The sequence below is a fragment of the Phacochoerus africanus genome, chromosome 11 (assembly GCF_016906955.1).
Source record: "Phacochoerus africanus isolate WHEZ1 chromosome 11, ROS_Pafr_v1, whole genome shotgun sequence".
Lineage (NCBI taxonomy): Eukaryota > Metazoa > Chordata > Mammalia > Artiodactyla > Suidae > Phacochoerus > Phacochoerus africanus.
The window spans coordinates 85,148,324-85,169,869 of record NC_062554.1 but is presented as its reverse complement, the minus strand read 5'-3'; the positions used below and the strand labels follow the sequence as shown (position 1 = coordinate 85,169,869).

General features: G+C 37.0%; 1 protein-coding gene across 2 annotated transcripts in view; it reads left to right on the top strand.

Moving 5' to 3' along the window:
- ANKMY2 (ankyrin repeat and MYND domain containing 2) overlaps positions 1-21,298 on the top strand; it is a 36,874-nt gene extending 15,576 nt beyond the window's left edge. For both annotated transcript variants that reach the window (XM_047754414.1, XM_047754415.1), the window contains exons 4-10: positions 176-274; positions 5,711-5,871; positions 10,501-10,715; positions 11,491-11,626; positions 16,818-16,946; positions 18,591-18,720; positions 20,159-21,298. In XM_047754414.1, coding sequence (XP_047610370.1) covers positions 176-274; positions 5,711-5,871; positions 10,501-10,715; positions 11,491-11,626; positions 16,818-16,946; positions 18,591-18,720; positions 20,159-20,343 — 1,055 coding nt within the window. In that variant the 3' untranslated portion in view covers positions 20,344-21,298. The remainder of the gene's footprint in view (positions 1-175; positions 275-5,710; positions 5,872-10,500; positions 10,716-11,490; positions 11,627-16,817; positions 16,947-18,590; positions 18,721-20,158) is intronic.
- Positions 21,299-21,546: the final 248 nt, after the last annotated feature.

The window sequence follows — 21,546 nt, the reverse complement described above, 5'->3', positions numbered from 1 at the left end:
TCCTGTAGCACTTTACTTTTTACTGTAGTTATGATTTAAATTTTGGAAAAAAAGGAAATTACCCATAAAATGGAAACCTAAAACTAAATGGGGAAAAAAGGGTACAGATTATTTACAAGGGAGTATTTGAATTGTGCATTCCGTAATTTTAATGAATGTTTCTTTTTAACTCTAGGTAATAAAGACATCACATGGGTAATGTTAGAAGCTGGTGCCGAGACAGATGTTGTCAACTCTGTAGGAAGAACAGCAGCTCAGATGGCAGCCTTTGTGGGTGAGTTTAATGGCAGTTTTACATGAGGTTATACCCCAGATTTCCTCCATGGAGAAAAATACCACTTTGTTTCTCAGAATTTAAATACTGTCTTTTTTTTTTTTTAAGCAAATGTTTACAGTTTTGTCCAACTTAGTGAAACACCTAATGACACTTTGAAGAAAATGAACAAGGTATTTTGAATTTCCACTCTGAGAAAGTGGTGAGGCCATTTTTATTGCATTCAAATGCTTGAATGAGAATATTTTACATCCCTGTGGAAGTAGTTTAGAATAATATTTAAAAACAGGAACTGTGGAGTCAATAATTCTGGGTTAAAATTCTGGCTGTACCACTTAAAGGCAAGTTATTTAATGATACTGATCTTCAGTTTCCTCATTGCAGGATGGCTACATGGTTACTGAAAGGGTTAAATGAGATAACAGATCTAGAGAGCTTTACATGTTGCTCTCAATAAATGCCATAGTTACTGCTATTAATAATAATTACAACATTGATTAGGAAGCAGCATTAATGATAATATACAGCTGCTTCATTATCATCCTCATCAACCACAAACATTTTTTAGCATGTTAATCTTATTATTTGACATTGTATGGGGGAGTTAGAAAAGAGTGTGAATAGTATTTGATGTTTGGTATTTTGGCCCCACTGAGTTGGCAATTAGGAGTCTATTGATAGAAAAACTGAGATAGACACATCTAATTTATTGGGAATGTGGTAAGTAGCTTTGTGGAGCTTAATAACTCATTAAATAGATTCTTAACATTCACAACCTATAGACCAAGCATCATTCTAGAAGCTTTGGTGATAAGACAGAGGGTATTTGTGCGTTCATGGCACTAAGAGGCCAGCGGTGATGACAGTGTAAAAATAACACTCTAATGGATGACTTTGGGGTTCCATAGAAATACATCAAAGAGAGATCTTCCCTCCCATTCCAAGAGAATTTCAAGAGAGAAATGCCATTTAAGCTGAGATGGGAATTAGATATGGAGGACAGTGACTGTATATGGTATTAAATTTTGTTTTTATATTCTTAAAACTACTGGAGTCACTTTCTGACAGCTCTGTGGGAACAAATATTCTTGTTTTATTTTATTTATTTATTTATTTATTTATTTATTTATTTATTTATTTATTTATTTGCTTTTTAGGGCTGCATCAGCGGCATATGGAGCTTCCCAAGCTAGGGGTCTAATCGGAGCTGTAGCCAGCGGCCTACACCAGAGCCACAGCAATGCCAGATCTGAGCCGCATCTGTGACCTACACCACAGCTCATGGCAACGCCAGATCCTTAACCCAATGAGCTAGGCCAGGGACTGAACCCGCAACCTCATGGTTTCTAGTCAGATTCGTTTCCACTGAGCCACTATGGGAACTCCTCTTGTTTTATTTTAGCTCAATTTTAAGAGGATTTGAGAAAGGTATAGCCTTGCCATGCAAACTTAAGAGAAATAGTTATCTCCCACAGTTCAAGACTCCCTGGTTGCCACCACCTCACCTCTAAGCTAATTTTGACAGTGTTCAGTGTAGTGAGAAAAGAATAGTAAACTGGATCATGAGACTCATTTTAGTTCATGTCTGCTCCTAATTAGTTACAAGATCATAGGCAAACCCCTTCACCTTCCACATCCTCAGTTTTCTGAGCTGTAAAAAGAAGGCAAAAAGTTAAATGATCTGAAGTTCTATTTAATCTACAAGTTTTCATTATATCCACAATGTAATAAAATAGAGCTCAGATAGAGGTTAAGTAACTTTCCCCAGACCACAGGGCTAGAAGTGGAGGAGTCTGTCCTTTCAACCATGAATACAATTAATATTTTTTCTCTTCTTAATATTATGTTAATAAAAATCTAAAGTAGAGTTTCCACAATTGTATCCTAAAATGAGGGTAAAGTTTTCATTCCATTTTAATCTATTTAGACTAATTTCATAGATAGAAAATTACATTGTACCCTTTCAGTTAACATGATACTTGTCTTAGAGTTTGTCTTACTAAAAACTCATTCTTCACCTTTTTTTCCCCTCAAGCAGATCCATATGTATACATATATACATACACAGGCAAGATTTTTGTTGTCTTTTAAAAATATGTTCATACAAACATACTCCTTAAAGCTTGTTCTCTTCACTTACCAGTTCGCATGGAATTCCCTCTCATCTCAGTAGGTAAAAGATAAAGAATGCTTTTCTGTTTACTAGTGCATACCCTCCTGTTCACAAAGCTTCCAATTAAACTCATTTCTCAGATATTGCCTAGAAACAAGAACAAAACTATACGCTGTGCCCCATCCTTAAGGTACTGTATTTGCCGGTTTAGCAACCCCAACAAAGTGAAACCCTTATTTCTCCACATACTCTGTGTTTGCCTTGTCAGGCAACAGGCCTTTCCTTTCCTCCTGCCCCACGACCACTGGCGGTGGACTTTGCTGAGAGAGTTTAGAGTTTTTAGTACCAATACATCCTTAGAGTATCATCCATGGTGTATTCTTTCTCCCTCAGCAGTCCTCACCATCAGCAGTATAATTTCTCCGTCACGTTGCTTCCATCATTCAGATTAACCATCTCCACTACCGAGGGCGGTTGTCCTCCACCGTCTTTTCTCCTTGCTCCATCTTGAGATCTCTGTTCTTTATGTTTGGGTTACAGGACCTTCTCAGATGGTATGTAGGTTGTACACTGTTTGAAACTCATCATAACCATGGTTATCTTTTTCTCTGAAATACGAGTCACATCCTGGCTAATTCCACCATTCTTCTATCACTGGTCTTCTCTCTAGGTCATATATAGAACCTATTGCACGGTTTTCTAAATTCAGGTTTTACAAGTGAGAATGTAATCTATTTTTTTTTTGGTCGGCTTTTCATTTCTCTTTCTGCAACTGTGTTTCAATTTCTGTTTATCCTTGAGAGTAAAAAATTGTACTATCATGTGTCCGGTTCTCATTAATCCTGCCTGGAGCTGATTTAGTAAGCTCATTTAGTGTGGAAGATTTGAGTCCAGTAATAGTAATACTGGAAATGATGCACTTGTCCCCACCCAGCCCCCAATACGAGCATTTAGTTTCTGTATTAATAGTACTGTTTTATTTGTATGTATTCAGAATTCATAAATTAAAGCTTGTAAAACTAAATATTTAATAGTTTCAATTATAAAAATTTAAATATAAATTAAATGAAAATTTATATTTATAAACTTTAAATATATATGTATCTCACTCTAATATAAATTATTAGCACATTGGTTAAAAAAATACTAAAAGAACCTAAGCACTATCTAAATTGAGAAACATTAATCTTGGGAAAAAGTAAAGTAATACTATTTTTTCCTTCTCCTGAAGGTGTAATTTTAAGAAACCCCAGTCCTGTGACACCGTCAGTATTACGTATCCAGTATTTTATGTACAAATATTTCCAACTGCAAACAAGGCTTTTTCTGAGTATTATACTTGGGGATTGATAAGATGATGTATACAAGCTAAGTCCATGTTTTCCTCTGACCCCTTTACCTTCAAATCTTCCTGTGTCTGTTTTAATATTTAGGAGCTAATTTAGAGCATTTTTTTCTTTTCTTTTCCCAAACAGGAGTGTGTATGTTTTTATTGAAGCTGTATATATTTTAAGAAAGCAGTGCGATTTGTCTTCAACTTTTTTAGTTTCATGTACAATTGTAAATCCTCCACACACAGTTATCTTTGGCACTTTTGATACTGTCCTATTTATATCCCACTTGCAGTAGGAAATTTGCTTGACTGTCATTTTTCTCCCTTCTTGAAGATCGTGTAGGTAGAGATGATCATTTTCTAAACAGAGCACTTCAGATTTTTAATATGTCCTGTTACTGTTTGACTTCTCCTCGAGATATATGTATTAGAGATTACCAGTTTAAAAAATAAGAAGAAAAAAACTGGTGTTTCAGCACTTAAGAATAGCATTAAATACCAAAAAATCACACTGTGACCACTACTAACATTTCCCTCTAAATCACGGACAAGTTCTTTTACCCTTTGTTTAGTTCTCTGTGCATTTCTCTCTTTTTCTTGGATCTGTTTTTCAGCTCTCTCATCTCTTCCATAATGATTTCTATATCCAGGTTTTTCTCAGAGATATTTCATCTACTTCATTTTCTACATTACTATTTTAGTTTTCAATAATAACCAGGATTACTTCCGTCATTTTATCTCTTAATTTTTAACAGCAGAATCTTTCTGTGGTTCATGAAAGTCTGTTTACATATTGTAATTGATCTCCTTAATTTAAGTGTTCTTTGGTATCTGTGGTTATAGTTTGGCTGTGGTATTGTTATAGTTTATGTTGTTAGTACAAGTCCCACGGAAGACGCCCTCTGCTGGCGGCATTGCACATCTTTTAAGACTGGATCCTTTTGGGTCTGCATCTCCTTAGCTGATGGGGTTGTGGAGCCTGTGAAGGGAAGTGCCATTGACTCTATACCTGTGGGCCCAGAGTCAACAAACCAGTAGTATGTCATCCTCTGCTGAGACACAAGTGGGAAGCCATTCCATTCCTTGGCCAGCCTCAAGGACCTACCTGGTCCACAGTACAATCCCCCCGCAAGTCACCTGCTGTTGGCAGGATTGAGCAGATGCTCCCAGGACCATGCACAAGTAGGCAGGCCACCCGGAGCAGGCAGAAAGGAAGAAGCAGTCTGTCCTCTGGAGAGCCTGCACCTGCGAATGTGCCCTCCCTGCCCAGAGTGGCTGCTTCTTTGCTCCAGAGAAGTAGTGGAGAGAGGGCTAGGGAGGGAGAGGCAGCAGGAACACAGGCCACTAACTTGGCCAGGGAAGGATTTGCTTTCCTAGAACTGTTTTCACCTCTAGAGATGGCTTAGATAAGTGGTATCTTAGGGATCTAGGAGAAGCTATAATGTGGATTCCAGCTTATGGGAACAAAAGCTTTTTCTCTAATTCATTTCACAAAGCCAAGCTTTTCTCAAATTCAAGGGGAGGAGAGAATAGGTTAACATGAATAATAATTATAATAATGATAAAAAAACTTTATACAGAATCAATTTAAATTCTGTACAAAGGAAGCCAGATGTGATTAGGGAAGAATAAATGTCATTTATGTAGGGTTGGAAGAAGAGACATTTAAATTACCAGCAACTTTTATTAAATATTCAGAGTTGATTTTAAGTTGAATACTTTTTTTGTTATCCACCTAATCTTCATATGTGTTGTGGATTATCTGTCTTTAAAAGGAGATTATTTCTCAACTTTACAAAGCATGCTTAGAGATGTTCCCCAAAACATTTTACCTCTCCTCCTCCTGTACTTTCCTGAAAATTAAAGATGTTGATGCATGTTTACTTGGAAAAACAGAGCAGCATAATTAATACAAAATGTATTATTCTGAATAATACAATGTCTTATTCTGAATAATTAAATAATGCATTTCCTATTTTCCTCTTAAAAGGTCAGCATGATTGTGTGACTATAATCAACAATTTCTTTCCTCGAGAGAGACTGGAATATTACACTAAGCCGCAGGGTCTGGATAAAGAGCCGAAACTGCCCCCAAAGCTGGCAGGCCCACTGCATAAAATTATCACCACAACAAATCTTCATCCTGTCAAGGTACTGTAGTATTTACTGTATTTGCTTTTTATTTAAATATTGCATCATAATTTAAACAGCTCTGCATCTATAAGATCCTAAGAGTCTTGGGTTGGCTTTTGTAGATGTAAAGCTTGTGATGGGCTTGCTTGTGAAGGAAAGCTCTCATTTGAAACCTAGAAGAGAGTGAAGGACATAGACTAGAGCAGGAGGAAAAGCCAGACAGAGATGGGTTCGGCTGGAGACTATGTCATACCTCCTCTCACAGGGTGGTCTGGACCCTGACGCCTCTAGAAAGGCAAGGGACCCTGGCTTTCATATGTCAGTCTGTCATTGGCGCCAGTCTTTCTCCAGAGGGGAAAGACAGCCTCCCAGATAGTACCAAGTAAGATGGCTCTCTTTGGATGAAGGAAATTCCCTGAGGAAGGAGGCAGCTTAGAGCCAGGGCAGCCATCCGTCCCAGGAGCAGGTACCTAGTGCACAGGCCTGTTAAAGCGGATCTGTAGTCTCTGGGTGGGGCACCAGTAGTCTCTGCTACAATAATTATCCTTCCAGGAAATATTCTGAAATGTAATCATGAACACATTTTTTGTCATGCATGTAGGTATTTATTGCACTTAAGTAATGCAGTTCTTCCAGTAAACAGTCAAATCACACAGATTTTTCAAACTTTGTAGACCAACCTGAAAGTTCAGATGGCTTAACTGGGAAACCTAAAGAGCTGTTCTGAACTTTTCTCACTGCTATTTTCTTCATATTTTATATATGACCTTTTTGCTTATTTATGAAATGATTTTCTAATTGATCTGAATGAATTTAATTTTTCAATGACTTATCACAGAAAATTTCATGAGTGCTTTTTCAGACTTTAATGTCTTTATTCATAATAAATAGATTTAATAGTAATTCAGAGATGTTTGGTGAGCAAGACAGTATGTTGGTCAAAATTGAGGTTTTTCCCTTAATAGAAAGTGTTATAATGTAGTGAAGTAGATTTCCTTGGAAGTCTGTTACAAAGGAAGAATGTGGAATTTACTTATCATTAAAATAAGTGGACAGTTCTCATAAAGAAACTTTTGAAAATGAACACATTTAAAGATAAAAGTTCCAGGAGTTCCCATCGTGGCTCAGTGGTTAATGAACCCGACTAGTATCCATGAGGTCTCAGGTTCAATCTCTGGCCTTGCTCGGTGGGTTAAGGATCTGGTCTTGTGGTGAACTGTAGCTGTAGGTTGCAGATGTGGCATGGATCCCACGTTGATGTGGCTGTGCTGTAGGTTGATGGCTACGGCTCTGATTCAATTTGATCCCTAGTCTGGGAACCTCCACATGACTCGGATGCGGCCCTAAAAAGACAAAATAAATAAATTAACTAGTTCCAAATTGTATATAATTTTATTACTTTATTGATGCAGCCTTTTGTATATAGTCTTTGAAGCTCAAGAAACAAACCAGCAAAAAATACCTTTCATGTGGCCCTTTACCCAAATTAATTTTATGGAGCATCAAGAGAAATGACAGACTAGTGGCTCCTTTTCCCCATGACAGACAAGTGGAGTCTATTCTGTACTTCTTTTTTAAAACTCAAATGTTTTACTTAAAATTCTGAAAGGAACACTAGAGGCAACATTTGTGATCCTAATTGAGCAAAAAGAAATTCAGCCATGAAGTAGTTGTCTGTCTTTCTAATTGGAGATTACGTAGGACTTAGAATTTAACCTTTCTTTCAGTCTTTCTTTCCCTCCCAGTGTGCACAGGACAGAGAGAAGTCCTACAAAGACTGACTCCTACTCCATGGCACACTTCCTCTTAGGAGGGAGGCAGGCTGGGATGAGCAGACAGGATTTTTCCTAGGGATACAGTATTTCTCAATGTAAAGAATGTCTGTGGTTTTATAAGGCCCTTTTCATTCCCCTTCCAGCCTGGGCATTACAGGATGTTCTGGGTTTGATTGATTTGAAGATGTTTCCTTATGTTTGTGTTTCATTGTGTCTTATATCAGTAATCTCAATTATTGCAATAATTAAGTCTGCGGAGTAATCGTTGATGTTTACTCAGGACCTAGTCTCTTAGGGTTATATATCCTAAGAATTATTGTACCTCCAATTATCTTTAAAGGCACATTATTTTGAGTTAGACTGAGAGTATATTTATACAGACAATAAATTATAAAGTTACATAAACTAAAATCACCTATGTTATATTTTTTAGAGTACTTGGGCTTTTAAGAGAGCCTATTCTGTGATGAGTACCTTTCTTCATATCAGAGTTTGTTTTTTTGTAGGTATAGTCTATTCACTTGAAAACCCTTCTTTTTTATCCACACTTTAGATAAAAGCTGCCCAGTTGCTTTTCTGGTAGTCCGTTTTCACTGCTTTACCCTTTTCAAGCTGGCATGGGTCTTCATAAGGGTGTATTATAAAAAAGTAACTAATAGTGACTCTTATTAAGTCAAAGAGCTTTTTAAAATAAGCACAATACAACCCTCAGTCCAACAGTGCACCTTTTTACTGCTGTGTACCTAGCAGAGCTACATTTGTGTGGAGGTCAAGTGGCTGCTATAGCAATAAGGATGTTTGTTTTCAACAGGGACTTGGGGAATTGTGCTGATGCCCAGAATACAGATGTTAGAGTGGAGAAAAACAGGCAAAGGAAAAATGACAATAGCATTGAGCAGGGTCTCTAAGCTGATCGAGAAACAGATGTGTGCAAGTCTTTTGATTGTTGACATAATTTTTAAGCCCAGAATTGTCAAATTAGTAATTTTTCAAAAATGTGATTTAAAAAATAAAAGAATATAAAATGCCACTGAATAAAGATATTCTAAACTAGGTGTTCTTTGGGAGATGAGATAAAAATGGCTTTTGCGCCTACATGAATATATTTATTCCTCCTCAGTAATTAATAATGATTCCCTTTATAATAAATATTATGCTGCAGAGATTAAAGGAAGGAAACTAATTCAAACATTATTCTTTTGTGTGCAATTATGTAAATGCTTCAGTGAGCTCATGGTTGAGCTGTGGTTATCTATCATTTTTCATTGTGTGTACTGCTATATATTATAAAATAAATAAAGTCTAATGTCTTAAACAAAACAACTGTTCTATTTGGGATTTTTAAAAAGAATTCTCACATGTAAATTTAAATTCTATGTTTTGATTATAAATGCTGTATACAGAATATTGAGCAAATAGCTTCAAATGATTGCGGTTGACAGCAGAAGTATAAACAGGTAATTAATGTGTTTTCTCTGCCCCAAGTTAATTTCTTTCTTTCTTTTTTCTTTTTTTCTTTTTTTTTCCTTTTTAGGGCTGCACTTGTGGCATATGAAAGTTCCAAGATAGGGGAGCTGCCAGCCTATACCATAGCCACAGCAATGCAGGATCCAAGCCATGTCTGCGACACATACCACAGCTCCCTGGCAACACCAGATCCTAACCCACTGAATGAGGCCAGGGATTAAACCCATATCCTCATGGATATTAGTTGGGTTCATTGCCACTAAGTCACAACTAATTTCTGATACATATTATGTTAGGGGAAGTTGTCAGCAAAAGTACCAATAAGAATTTTGATACTTCTTCATGAAGTCTAATAATTTATTATTGGGTGCTATATTTTAAGTAAAATACTAGGTAATATATCAACTTAGTAGTGTCAAAAATAAGTAAAAATCTTATTTTAATTTAACAAGAGCATAGGTTTTACTTATGTTAACAAATTATCTTTCTTCATGTCTAAAGAAAAGGATCTAATTCCTAAAATCTGCTACCCATTGTCTTCTGATGTTTATATTGCCTGAGATAAGTGTCTAGCTGTAATATGTATGTTAGCAAATACTGAATGATGTTCTGCTCTGAGAATACAATTGTGTCCACATTACACATGTGTTTACATTACTGTTAGGTCACTATGGATTTTTATAGCTGTCCTATGCAAGCCTACCACAGCCAGTTTAAAAAAAAATACTCCCTATTACACTAAATTTGAGCTTAATCTGTGCATATATGGGCAGTGTGGAACTCATAATGCATTAGATTGGATAACTCTAATAAGCCCATTTTAAAACTTTGCTTTCCTCTTTGACCTGTTCCCACTGATGATTAGAAATATATTAGAAAAATTTCCACAGTAAAATGTAATTAATCAGTAAGTAATACACCCTTTAATCTTAGACTTCTGTCTTTAAAAATCTCATTTCTTTATAATTAACAAGAATGAATAAGAACTGTAGTATTCCTAGCCATGATATCCTTGCACTCAGTAATGTTAACTAAGAGTAGTAACTGCTCTGTGATTTGATTCTATGGATAAAGGATGTGCAAATATGCCATGCTTATCTTTAGAGAAAGTGCTTTTAACAGAGACAGTGAAGCCATGATTCCAGGTGGCCAAATAATACCTTGGCTTAGCTGGATAGCAGATCACATGATAACTTTGATATACAGAGTTCAAGAGAGTCCATGATGTCAGGGTCCTTCTTTATTAGTCTTAAAACTTGATCAGTGGCAATTTGCATTTTAATTTGAATTAACATGGTAAATATGTGACCATAAGAAAGACTTTATTGGATAATCAAAATTGACTACCTAATTTGTACATGGAAAATCTCTTATGGAATTTTAAGCTCACTGGGATTTCTTCTAGATTGTTATGCTGGTAAATGAGAATCCTCTGCTGGCAGAAGAAGCAGCTCTGAATAAATGCTACAAGGTGATGGATTTGATTTGTGAGAAATGTATGAAGCAAAGAGACATGAATGAAGTACTGGCTATGAAAATGCATTACATTAGCTGCATCTTTCAGAAATGTATTAACTTCTTAAAAGACGGAGAGAATAAACTGGACACCCTGATCAAAAGGTACTGTTTTTTTTTACCATGTCATGTGTAAAACACACTCAAATGGATAATGTTTTATTATGTGAAGCTCATTATGAATTTAAAAAATAAGCATTTTATTAGTAGCTATTATTGTTGATCACATTTCATCTGCAAGAAACAAGGGGCATTATTATAATTAGATTGATTATTCTTTTCTGTACTCTTTATAGCAGTGCTTTTGTTAGCTCCATTTACAGGTGAGGAGCCTAAGGTTTGAAGAGGTTAAATAACATGTGTAAGATCATTCAGCTAGAAAATAGCCCAAGTCTCAATTTAAGGGTAGGTGTGCTATGCTATGGCTGCTGCTCTGGATTCATAACAGCACTCAATGTATCTCCCTTTCTGTGCCTGGGAAAGCTGTGTATCACCCTTGTTCTCTGGCCACTGGAGGTCAAATTCTCCTATAGTTTTACTGAGAAAAGAGAACTAAGTCAGAAGGGTGTGACTCAATGAGAATTATCAGTCTATGTACAAATAACTGACATGGTAATAAGTAACTAGCTAATCTGATAAGTGTTTTTCATATGTTTTATATCAGTATTTAGTATGTTTTATAAATACATCTCTGGGCCCCTAAACCTGATAAGATTTAGCCTAATGTGTAAGTAGAACAGTAGTTTGGATGGAGTCTTTTATCATGATGTGAAGAGATAATGAAAAGCATCAAAGAAGAAACTAACAAAAGTTCATGAGTTCAGCTGGGAGGAAGTGCTTAGTAATTCAACTCCAGTTACTTTTTAAAAATATCTTTCAGCTTGTTAAAAGGCCGAGCTTCTGATGGCTTTCCAGTATATCAAGAAAAGATCATTAGAGAAAGTATCAGAAAATTTCCTTACTGTGAAGCTACACTCCTCCAGCAGCTGGTGCGAAGCATTGCTCCTGTTGAAATTGTAAGGCTCCTCCTAACTAAGTTTAACTACATCAGTAACGCCTGATTACCACATTAAAGGCCCTTCCTCATTAGCATTATGTACTTATTTAATAAAGAAAGAATTATTTTAGAAGACTTTCAGGAACAAACCTGAAAATAGGTTTGCCTGTTAATACTGTTACTGTTTATCCATTTCCCCTCTCTGTCCTTTTCTTCCATGTATATAGCTCCTGGTTGAAAAAACGGTATGTATTTCCTTATATCATAATATAGAGGGTAATAGTGGATACTTTCTTTCTTTTTTTTTTTGCCTTTTTGTCTTTTTAGGGCCGCACCCACAGCATGTGGAGGTTCCCAGGCTAGGGGTCTAATCAGAGCTACAGCTGCCAGCCTACACCACAGCCACAGCAACACAGGATCATAGCCATGTCTGCGACCTACACCACAGCTCACAGCAACACCAGATCTTTAACCCACTGAGCAAGGCCAGGGATCAAACCGGCAACCTCATGGTTTCTAGTCAGATTTGTGGATTTGTTTCTGCTGTGCCATGATGGGAACTCTAATACTTACATTTTTGACACCTCTATGAAACCTCTATAAAGGTGGGGACACATCCTATGTATAATACAGATACATACTTGTTCACATGTAGCTTATGGAAAACCAGTACCAAGTCCTGCACTAAATGAAAATAAAAATTGAATGTCTGTGTTCCTGGTTTCCAGTCAATGGGGATGTGAGAGGATGGGTCGTGGGAGGTCTCATGGTATGTCCTGCTGAAACAATCTCAAAATATGTCCCAATTTCTTCTTTTTAGGGCTGCACCTGCAGCATATAGAAGTTCCCAGGCTAGGGGTCGAATCAGAGCTGCAGCTGCTGGCCTATACCACAGCCCACAGCAATGCAGGATCCTAGCCATGTCTGCGGCCTAAACCACAGCTCATGGCAACACCAGATCCTTAACCCACTGAGCGGAGCCAGGGATTGACCCTACGTCCTCATGGATACTAATTGGGTTTGTTACCATTGAGCCACAACAAGAATTCCGTGTCCTAAGTTCTTATACTCTACCTAATGCCTCTGTTTTTATAAGCATTCCACACATTTAAAAAAAAAAAATCTAGTTACATTTGTCAGTTCTGGGAAGTAAATTTTAACTTTATTATCTGTTCTTTAAATTACTTATTGCCCTATTGGCAGATATTTTCTAAGTAGTAAGGAAGACACTCCCTGCCTTCCCTATTTTGAATAGGTTTCCATTCATCTTGTTTACCAGTCATGCTTTTATACATTTCAGTCACAGCCTTGATCAGCCTTTTTCTATCAAGCAGGAAACTGATCCTGACACTATTCCCATTCATGGCATCCTCCCTCCCTCTGGCAATACCAGTTCTTCTCTGCCTTCTCTGGGCTTTTATATCATTCCCAGCTTGAAAACCAGAACTAGAAATGGGTTCCAGGAATTCCTTTATCCATTGCCTTCACTTAGAACCGTGAGAGAAGAAAGGCCTAAGCAGACAAGACGATTTCATGAAGTTCATGCATTGATTTATTCATGAGAGCTTGCCATGATTTCACATAGAGATTCTTTACCTTTGCTGTTTAATATGCTTGGCTGTTTGGTGTTTAAGCTTTTGGAAGATTAAAGTTAGCAAATTATGAGGGTGGTTTATCAATTATGAATGTGTTTTGGCTGTGGATCTCAAACTCCAGCCAACTATGAATTAAATAGATAAGGGTTTATTTATCCACATATTCCCAGAAGCCCAAAGTAGAAAGGCCAGATCTGGCACAGTAGCTCAAAAATGGATTGAGAATTCAAACCCTTTCCCATTTTTCTACCCAATACCCTTTAGCCATATAGATTATCATACACATATTTATGACCTCATAGTTGCAAGGCATCTAATGCTCTTCCTTCAAGTTCACATTCTTATTCTAGGCAGGCAAGACAAGGAAATGGGTCTACAGCTGGAAAGCATACGCTCTCCCTAACACCCAGTATTGATGCCACATGAACACTCTTGGTGTCATAGGTGGAAATGAGTATTTTGGAAAAATGGGTATATTGGGGAAATGAATAGTTTTTGCTGGTCTTAACCCTGCTGCTTTGAAAAAAAATTATATTTCTGTTAGTAAGGAAGTTTGAGGAATGGCTATCAGAGAAGCAATTAACAGTGGCTGCTGTGGGATATTTCCAGCACAAACAAATGTAGCTGATGTACCTTCAAGGGAGAAAACAGAAAAACTAAAAATAGCAGTCTGGAGTACTTTTCAAAAAAGTCAAAGCAGGTCAATGTAGGGCTCAACAATCCATCTTAGCCCTGTATCATAGAATAATGTAGTTAGAGTATATGGTATATAATGATTGACGTTTGTCCTAGTGATCTGAGTCATCCATAAAAGTTAAGTAATACAAATATGATAGTATTTATTTAATGCATTTCAGAAAAATTTTTCTTCAAACTCTTTATTCCTTAAGAGTTATGTATTTTGCCCTTTACTGCAAGGCTTATTTCTCTGAGTGTCCCAGGTGGCCACTGTTTATTGCCTAGTAGATTTCGATATGGTACAAGTTCCTAAGCCCCTGAAGCAGTGGTAACTTTGTCAGCATGGTGGTTCTCACCACTGGCTGCCATGAGGATCTCCTCTGGCACTTGCCGACAGTGCTGATGGCTAGGCCCTCCTGCAGAGGTTTTGATTCCCTCTGCCTACCATGGAACCCTGGCTCCTGCCTGTCACAAAGTTCAGCAAGAAGTGTGAGGCATGGCTACATTTAAGAAATGCTGTTTCAGCATTTTAACAGATGATACTGTTAAAGATAGTTTGCTTTATCAATTGACAGTGTTTTGACTTCCGCAAGCCTAGCTAACTTCTCTGATTTTATAGGATACATTGAATAAAGCATCCTGTTTTTGGAGGGGTTGAATATCTTCTCTCGGCAGAGTTCTGGTGCCTAAACAGATGCTTATTTAACAAAGTACATGACAAGACTGTATAAAGCAAGAAGGAATTCTTGTCACTCAACTGTGATAGGAAACATTCCATATGGTTATTCTGCTGTACCATCAGTTTTTTTCTGAAGCATTAGTTCACATTAACAGCCATACTTCTAGCAAAAGAATCCTTTAGTTTTACCTCTGGTTACATCTGAGAATGTCATTATTTTCTGACTCCCACAAAAGTACCATTTGGGGGGAGATTTTGAATACATTTCAGTACCTTTTATGAAAAAAAAATTTGAACGTGAACATGTAATGTGTGTAAAATCTTTTGAATATATCATACTCAGTGGGCCAGTCTGTCATCTGATCAAATACTATACTTTTGAAGCAAAATAATTACATAGATTAATAAGTACAGTAATGTTAAGTACCAATAATTCTCCAATTTTTGGTATGTTTCAGAATTACCTGTAATAATACAGGTACATGGACATCCTCAGAGATTCTAATTAGAAAGTATAGGGTGGTAGGATTGGTCTGAATTTTTAACAAGTTATCTGGTGCATGCCATTATTTGAGCATAGATGCCATGGACACTCATTCCTGATGAAATTATTAACATAAATCTAGTATTGGACTTTATTCCACCTATTTTTTTCTCAGCACTATACTATCCTCATTCTCAAAGAGAACTCTTAGCCCTTAAACATAAAGGGAAACTCAGTCATCATTTGTTTTCAGGAGGAGCAAGGTAATTTCAAAATGAGTTCAGTGTAAAGCAGTGTTCTAAGACGGTATTTGTAAAGCTCTAGTATACCCGATAAGATAATATTAAAACAAGTATTCCTAGGAAGAAACAACAAATACAAACGAAAACTAAAATTATGAAAATGGCCAAAATTCTAGTTGGGAGTAAATAAACAAATTTGAAAAACTCAGAAACCAGGGAGTTCCCGTCGTGGCGCAGTGGTTAACGAATCCGACTGGGAACCATGAGGTCGCGGGTTCAGTCCCTGCCCTTGCTCAGTGGGTTAACGATCTGGCGTTGCCGTGAGCTGTGGTGTAGGTTGCAGACTCGGCTCGGATCCTGCGTTGCTGTGGCTCTGGCGTAGGCCGGTGGCTACAGCTCCGATTCGACCCCTAGCCTGGGAACCTCCATATGCCGAGGGAGCGGCCCAAGAAATAGCAACAACAACAACAAAAAAGACAAAAAGACAAAAAAAAATAAAAAATAAAAAAATTTAAAAAAAAAGAAAAACTCAGAAACCAGAACTGTGTGAGTAGATAAGGTGATGCCCTGTAATTACTCCAAATAGGTCTTAATAGCATTATCCCAGGCAGATATTTATCCATATAATTTTCAATGTAAAAAAAATTTTACAAACCTTTTTAGCAAGCCATTCTGATTTTCAGTAACGATATGATCATTTCCGTATTTTTGGTTTTTCTTATATCCTAAGGCAATCAAATGTATGTCTCTTTAAGAGCTCAGAACATTACAGTGATAAAGGTGATAACTTTTAACTCTTAGAATTGCAGACCTACATCAAATAGCTTTAAATGTATAAAGTCCTTAAAACACTTAAATTGCACTAAATTTTTAAAAATTAAGATAAACATTTGTGATGTACCCTGTAAATTATCCCTTAGGATATATTTATGTATATAGTCTTTGTTTTCAGAAGAAAATTCCACTATGAGTTCATTGTCCTATTTCTGAAATCTTTGTGTGCTTACTGAATAATTCTAATGGAAAAATACTTTTGTTCTAGAATAGGGCCAATTTTTTTTTTTTTTTTTGGTCTTTTTGCCATTTCTTGGGCCGCAGGAGATTCCTAGGCTAGGGGTCGAATCGGAGCTGTAGCCACCGGCCTACACCAGAGCCACAGCAATGCAGGATCTGAGCCACGTCTGCAAGGTACACTACAGCTCACGGCAATGCTGGATCCTTAACCTGCTGAGCAAGGCCAGGGATCGAACCTGCAACCTCATGGTTCTTAGTCGGATTCGTTAACCACTGAGCCATGATGGGAACTCCAAGGGCCAATTTTTTCTCTCTAAATATCTGGATCCATGATTTAACCTGCCATGTACTTTGTGTAGTAAATGGTATATACTCAAAAAGGTATTTTTCATTTTGTTGTAAAGTCTGTGCAGTCTCTAGCCTTAATAATTTTATCTCTTTGTTCTCAAAGTGTTATGTCTGTAGTCTTTTGATGGTGGTTTCATTGTTTTTTTTTTTTCTTCTCTTACCCACTCTAGGGTTCTGATCCCACCGCATTCTCTGTACTTACGCAGGCCATCACTGGTCAGGTGGGTTTTGTGGATGTTGAATTTTGCACTACCTGTGGAGAAAAGGGAGCAAGTAAAAGATGCTCAGTGTGCAAAATGGTAAGAATAAAGTTAAGTTCATTGACAATTTAGATTTCATCAAAGTTGATAATTGAGTTTTAATCTGTAAATATAATAGTTGACATTAGTTTTCTAATAAATTCTAGTAAATTAGGTATAAAGTACCACTTCTAATATTTAAAAGTAATTTTGGAAGGGAATTACAGGATAAATGTAGTTCTGTGCCATATCCTCTAACAGATTCCCAGGCTGCCCAGCTTCTATGCCAACCAAATGAGTGAATGAATCACTGTAAGAAAATAAGAGAAAGATTATCCATAGGGGCCTGAGGCTGGTACAGATGTAAGAGCCTGCAATGGAACAGTTTATAAATAAGCAGTCTTAAATTTTCTGATGATGACTTGAACTGCTGTCTCTTCATCAGCTCCTCCTCCCTTGTAAATCTGTGGTTCCCTTCTGACTGTCAATAATCTTTAAATTTTCCGGACTACCCCCCCACTTCCGCCAGGACCACCTTTATAAGGACATATCTGAATGAGTTCTTCTCACTTGCAAATATTACCCACATGCGTGTGTCTGTACATTCATTTTACCCTGTAGATGATGTTAATTTCTAATTGTTTTAAAGCTGAAATTCCTTTACTTCTCTGAACTTCAGTTTTCTTATGTGTGAAATGGGGCTAGAGTTATGAGAATTAAATGAGACCATATATATTGATTAACTATTGCCACATATAAAAACATTCCAAAATTCATTACCTAAAAAAACAATTATTTTTTTTCTCCCATGTTAGTGGTTAGCTGGGGCACTTCTGTTCCATGTGTTTCTCATCTTCCTTGGACCAGCAGGCTAGCTGAGCATGTTCTCATGGTGATGGCAGAGGTGTAATTAAGCGAGTGGAAACATGAGGCCTCTTGAGGTCTAGCCTTAAAATTGCCATTCTGCTCATTCCTCTGGCCAAAACAAGTTGCATGACCGTATTTAAAATTAATTCTCCTCCCCTTCAGTAAAAAAGAAATTCATAAGCACATGAGAAGGTTTATGGATGCAGGAAGAGTGAAGCATTAAGGTCAATAATACAGCCTGTAACAACCACCTATTATAAGGGCCTAGCACAGTGCTTGGCATATTTCGTTGCAAAAATCTAAGCTCTGTGTACACAGATTTATTGCTGTCCTTGAACATATCATTCACTTTCTTATTCCTGCATTTTTGCACAGGATCTCCCATCCATTTGGAATGCTTCTTTCCCAATTCACCTCTATATAGAGTGAGTCATTGCTTCCTCTGTGTTCCCATTGCTGTGACATCCTACACTGGGATAGAAATCATGATGTTAGCTATCTGCTTCCCTCCATGCCTCTCCATCATGCTCTTTCTCCCTTAGCTTCCTCTGGGACAACAATTGTATCTTTTTTTGTCTTTGTACTGTATCAATTCTGACACATAGAAGTCTCTCAAATAAATCTTTTATCAGAGTCTTTGGTAGACCATGTGTTACATATTCACTATTGTTAGAAAGTGTAAGCTTAAAATTACAAATGTAAATCAGTACACATTCACACATCATGGTTTTCAAATCATGAAAATTTAACATTTTTAGAGCACAGTACTTGGTTTCATGACATAATTGAAAATTATGCAATTACAGCTCTTAAAAATAAATCTGCAATTGCCTTCAGGTAATATATTGTGATCAAACCTGCCAGAAAACACACTGGTTTGCACATAAGAAAATCTGTAAGAATCTCAAGGACATTTATGAGAAGCAACAGTTGGAGGCTGCCAAAGAAAAGAGTGAAGAGGAGAACAGTAAGTATATAAAAACTGAGCTCATACTGCTGGTCATTGTGGAGAGGAAGGATCAGTGATGCTAACACAGGACACACAGGAACAGAGACTTCCCAGGGAACCAAGGAAACCTGAGGTTAGACAACAGAAGGATCATACTTATACTCAAATGCATCCCTGTTTCATGTCCTTGGGATAATTTATAGAATGTAGTCAGCCTAGATATCACTGGAAAACAAGATATAAAATTCTGAGGAACATTGTTTAATCCACATTCTACCCTCTGCCTCATGAGACTGCCCTGGAACAATTTGACTCTTAATGAGTTAAGTAGTTAGGTATATCTTGCTTACAAAGGACTTTAAGGTCTCTGAATAAGGAAATAATTAAATTTCCTCAAATGGCTACCCAAAGATTTTAAGATTGGAAGCCTTTAAATTTTTTCACAATAAAACTGCAGGTGAAATTACAGAGTAGATTTATAAATAACTAACTCACATAGATCTAATGCACAGATTAATTTCCTACAAATGTCAGGGCAGTGGTTCCATATTATTTTTCCTCTCCCTCCTTCATGAAGTATATGGTTCATTTTCATCAGAAACAGTGAATTGCTTCAGACATGATTCACTTATTGAAGAAAAGAACCGCCCACATTTCTACACCCCACCCCAGAGGATATATCACCCACTCTGGGGAGTGGTAGATATATATATTACTCACTCTGGGGAGTGATTGTTTGAAAAGGTTGCCCAGATGATTCTGATATTAAGCACTTCCATCTTCACCCCTCAAGGGACCATATCCCCTTTACTATTTGATAGAGAAATACTATTAGTGGGAATGGATGATTTTTATAAAAATAAAGTCATACAGAATTAAACTTGTATAAATAAATAGTTAAATGAATAGTCAGGCTTTCTGACTGCTGTGTTTTCTGAACCACACTTATATCCTGTGTGTTGAGGGAGGTGGATAACAGCTGGTCATATACTAAAGAAGCCATATGAGAGGATTGTCAGTAGAACGGGAACTCGTGGTTGTTAAACATAGTACGTTTCACCCTATTCTACATCTTTATTCTCCACACAAGTAGGACAGGCTTCATTATCCCCCCCAACTTTATAGATAAGTAGACAGCCTTGTATAGGCAGTTACCTAACCAGGGACATGAAGCTAATTCATAGCAAAACTGTGTTCAAATGCAGATTTTGCCAGTCAGCAATCCTGATTTCAAGGCCTGAGTTCAAATGCCAGTTCTGTTGTTTTACTAGCTGTGCAACTTTGATCAAGTTACCAAACCCCTCTTTGTTTCCCTATTTGTAAAACAATAATAATAGAGATAATAATCTACTTTGTGGTTGTTGGAAGGATTAAATAATTTAATACACATACAGCTCTTACAAGAGTGTATGGCACATAGTAGGGACAAAATGACTTTTTTTTTTCTTTTTGCCAGATGGCAAGCTTGACGTCAATTTGAATTGTGTTAATGAAGAGCAGCCAGAGGCTGAAACAGGAATCTCCCAGGAGGATTGCAATCCTAAGGATGCTATAGAAGGGGAGAAACAATTGCTTCAGAGTGATGCTGGGCTGGAAGGCTTACAGAAGGCTCCTGTAGGTCCGCAGGTATCTGAGGAGTAAGAGCCAGGCGGATGGTCCTCGTCCTGGCAGGTAGCTGGAAAACTCATGTGACCGCATCCTTCTTGCCTGCACGCCTGCATGGCACTGCTGCCGGATTCCACAGTTCATAGATTAGATGCTTTCCAGCAAAACTGTCTTCCATATCCTAATTTCCTATTGATTTCTATTTTATAATTTGACAGATATTCCTAGGGAGAAATTGTTTTTCAAAATATAGAAGAAACATTTCTATTTCTTTTCTGAGGCAAGCTTCCCAGCAGTTGTTCTAAAAGGAAGATAAATCCTTTTTTAAAGAAGAAATATATGCTCTAGGGAACAAAGAGGCAAGCAGAAAAGTTGTAGGAGAGAGGAGATTTTCAAGAAAGAAAAATTTTATAGCCATAAAGATGGATAGTTAAAATAATCATAACTTATATGTAAATAAAATGCATATAAATAGCATTTACATAGTGAAGTTCTTCTTACTAAGATGCAGTGAAATGAAGAAAAGCTACATATTAATGGATCTTTGCATAGTTCAGCTGATTGTAATTTTCTACAGAATTTATCCTGAGCAGTCAGAACTTCATATAGTTCCTGCAGTGACGTTTAATCTACAGTATCTGTACCTTGAGAAATGTCAAATCCCCCAGGAAGAACTAAGGCATAGCCACAGTTATTTCAGCATGTGCATTAAAAAAGATGTTTGGTGAAATTGTCGATTAAACAAAGACTAAACATACTGTGTCCACAATTATAAAACTAATTCATGTGCCATTTTCTACTTGAAAGGCTTTTATCTTCCTGTCCACAAACTGATTTATAGCTATCATTTATAGACTGTCCTGGCAACATATTTTCGTGTCTACAGTATTTAAATAGAGCTAAAGACTGTGAGATTTGAAGATAGTGTTGTGTTTCAAAGTTTCTTATGTTGGTTGTAAAATAAATTGTGCTTAATAATACAAGCAACTCACATCTTGTTTCATAATTTATTGCTGTCAGTGGGTGGCACATATTATAGAACTCTTAGGGAACTTAACCAATGTTAGGAAACAGCAAATACTAGAGAACAGAGTAATAATTATTTTAATATTTACAGGTGCAGATCAAAATGACTAGAATTCTCACCCGCTTCACTGAGCAGATTCTTCTGTCTTGCTTTATTTCCTCTTCCTCACACTCATTTACTTTTCCCCCAGCCCCAACATGTACATCTTCTGC